At 43.7% G+C, this 1,413-nt stretch overlaps 1 protein-coding gene across 1 annotated transcript; it reads right to left on the minus strand.

The window, feature by feature from the left end:
• Window positions 1-205: 205 nt before the first annotated feature.
• Window positions 206-1,120, minus strand: TEOVI_000181700 (Outer mitochondrial membrane transport complex protein/Glutathione S-transferase, C-terminal domain containing protein, putative; the record flags this gene model as incomplete). Its single annotated transcript, XM_067224991.1, has 1 exon — window positions 206-1,120. One exon carries the CDS (start codon window positions 1,118-1,120, stop codon window positions 206-208), a length of 915 nt encoding a protein of 304 aa, XP_067081092.1.
• Between the last annotated feature and the right edge of the window lie 293 nt (window positions 1,121-1,413).

The raw sequence follows: 1,413 nt of genomic DNA on the forward strand, positions 1-1,413 counted from the left end.
GCCATTGTGTCGATAGCAGCTCCATAACGCAAAAACTACAAATACTACACCCACTCCCGCAATACATTGCGCCGGTGCCTCAAGTTGGATTATTACAAAATGTTTAGCTCACTCCTACACAAAAAATCGCTTTCCCCTTCCCATCCCCCACACATTCTCTCTCTCTCCCAATGCAAACACACAAACATGTACACCTCTCCAAAACTTATGACACACAAGAGCCCCGGGTTGATAGTTTTTCCTCCCCACAACACAAATGCTCCAAATCACGAAAAGCCACATTTGTCATTCGGTTCACATATTCTCTCAGCAGTAAACTCCGAGCTGCAAAGGCGAAGGGTTCACTAACAAATTTGGCTTCCTTCATTCTCACAATAGGCAACAAAGCCGCATACACCACGCAATCATACGACGTCGGACGGTCACCAAAGAGAAATGGTTTGTCTCCGATAAGGGTTTCCACAGCTTCCAAGTCCATCAAATAACTGGAATCATATCGCTCACGCAAGACGTTCAGTTGCGCCAACTTGGAAGTGCCCAATACATGTCTTCTAAACCAAAGTAAAAAGCAGGCAATTGACGCTGCGGAAAACTTCCAGCAGCGTAGAGCACACGGCGCTGTGTAAAGCACAGCTTGATGCGCAAGCGTATGATGCAGGGCGAAGCGTGCCTCATACAACAACATGTTGCGAAGAGCCGTCCCGACAGCATGCTGCATACTTTCAAGCCCATCATCCATTTTCAACTTGAAAGTGTCCATAAGATATTGAATAATTACAGTACAACCCGCCACGCACTTGCCTTCGTGTATAATATATGGCAAAGTGCGTGTGGGTGAAGGAAAAACATCATACGTGGCTTGAACTTTGTAGGGAACATTCGCTAGTCGTAGAAATGTCTCAACAGCGACGCACGGCAACGAAATACTGGGGCCCAAGTGCCAACGAGGGTAAATAAATAAACGAATGATATTATCGCCCGTCTGCAACACTTCCTTTACATTCCCAGTATGGTTCCAGCGCTTGTGAGTGGGTCGCATCAAACACACATAAACCGAAGCGACTACGGCCACTCCCACAGCAATAACACATGTGACATCAACACCAGCGCTAACATCCATAGAAAATTTGCCCACCCTCGTTTAGTCGGGCCACTACTACTAAATATGGCAAATAAATAAACATTTTTTTTTTAAAAAAAGAAAGGCAGATGACTAACAGTTCGGATGGCATCAACAAACAGTAAACTAAAGAACAACCAAACTATTACACAAACAAATGTACATTTATATATAAGGGAGGGATAAAACGTCGTCGCGCAAACGAATCGCTAGAAACTGTTGAAATGAAACGAAAGTAAATGGGGAACGGAATGTACGAACATATATGTATGTATATATATATATATATATAT

Source organism: Trypanosoma equiperdum (assembly GCF_001457755.1).
Source record: "Trypanosoma equiperdum strain OVI genome assembly, contig: ctg_436, whole genome shotgun sequence".
Taxonomy (NCBI): domain Eukaryota; phylum Euglenozoa; class Kinetoplastea; order Trypanosomatida; family Trypanosomatidae; genus Trypanosoma; species Trypanosoma equiperdum.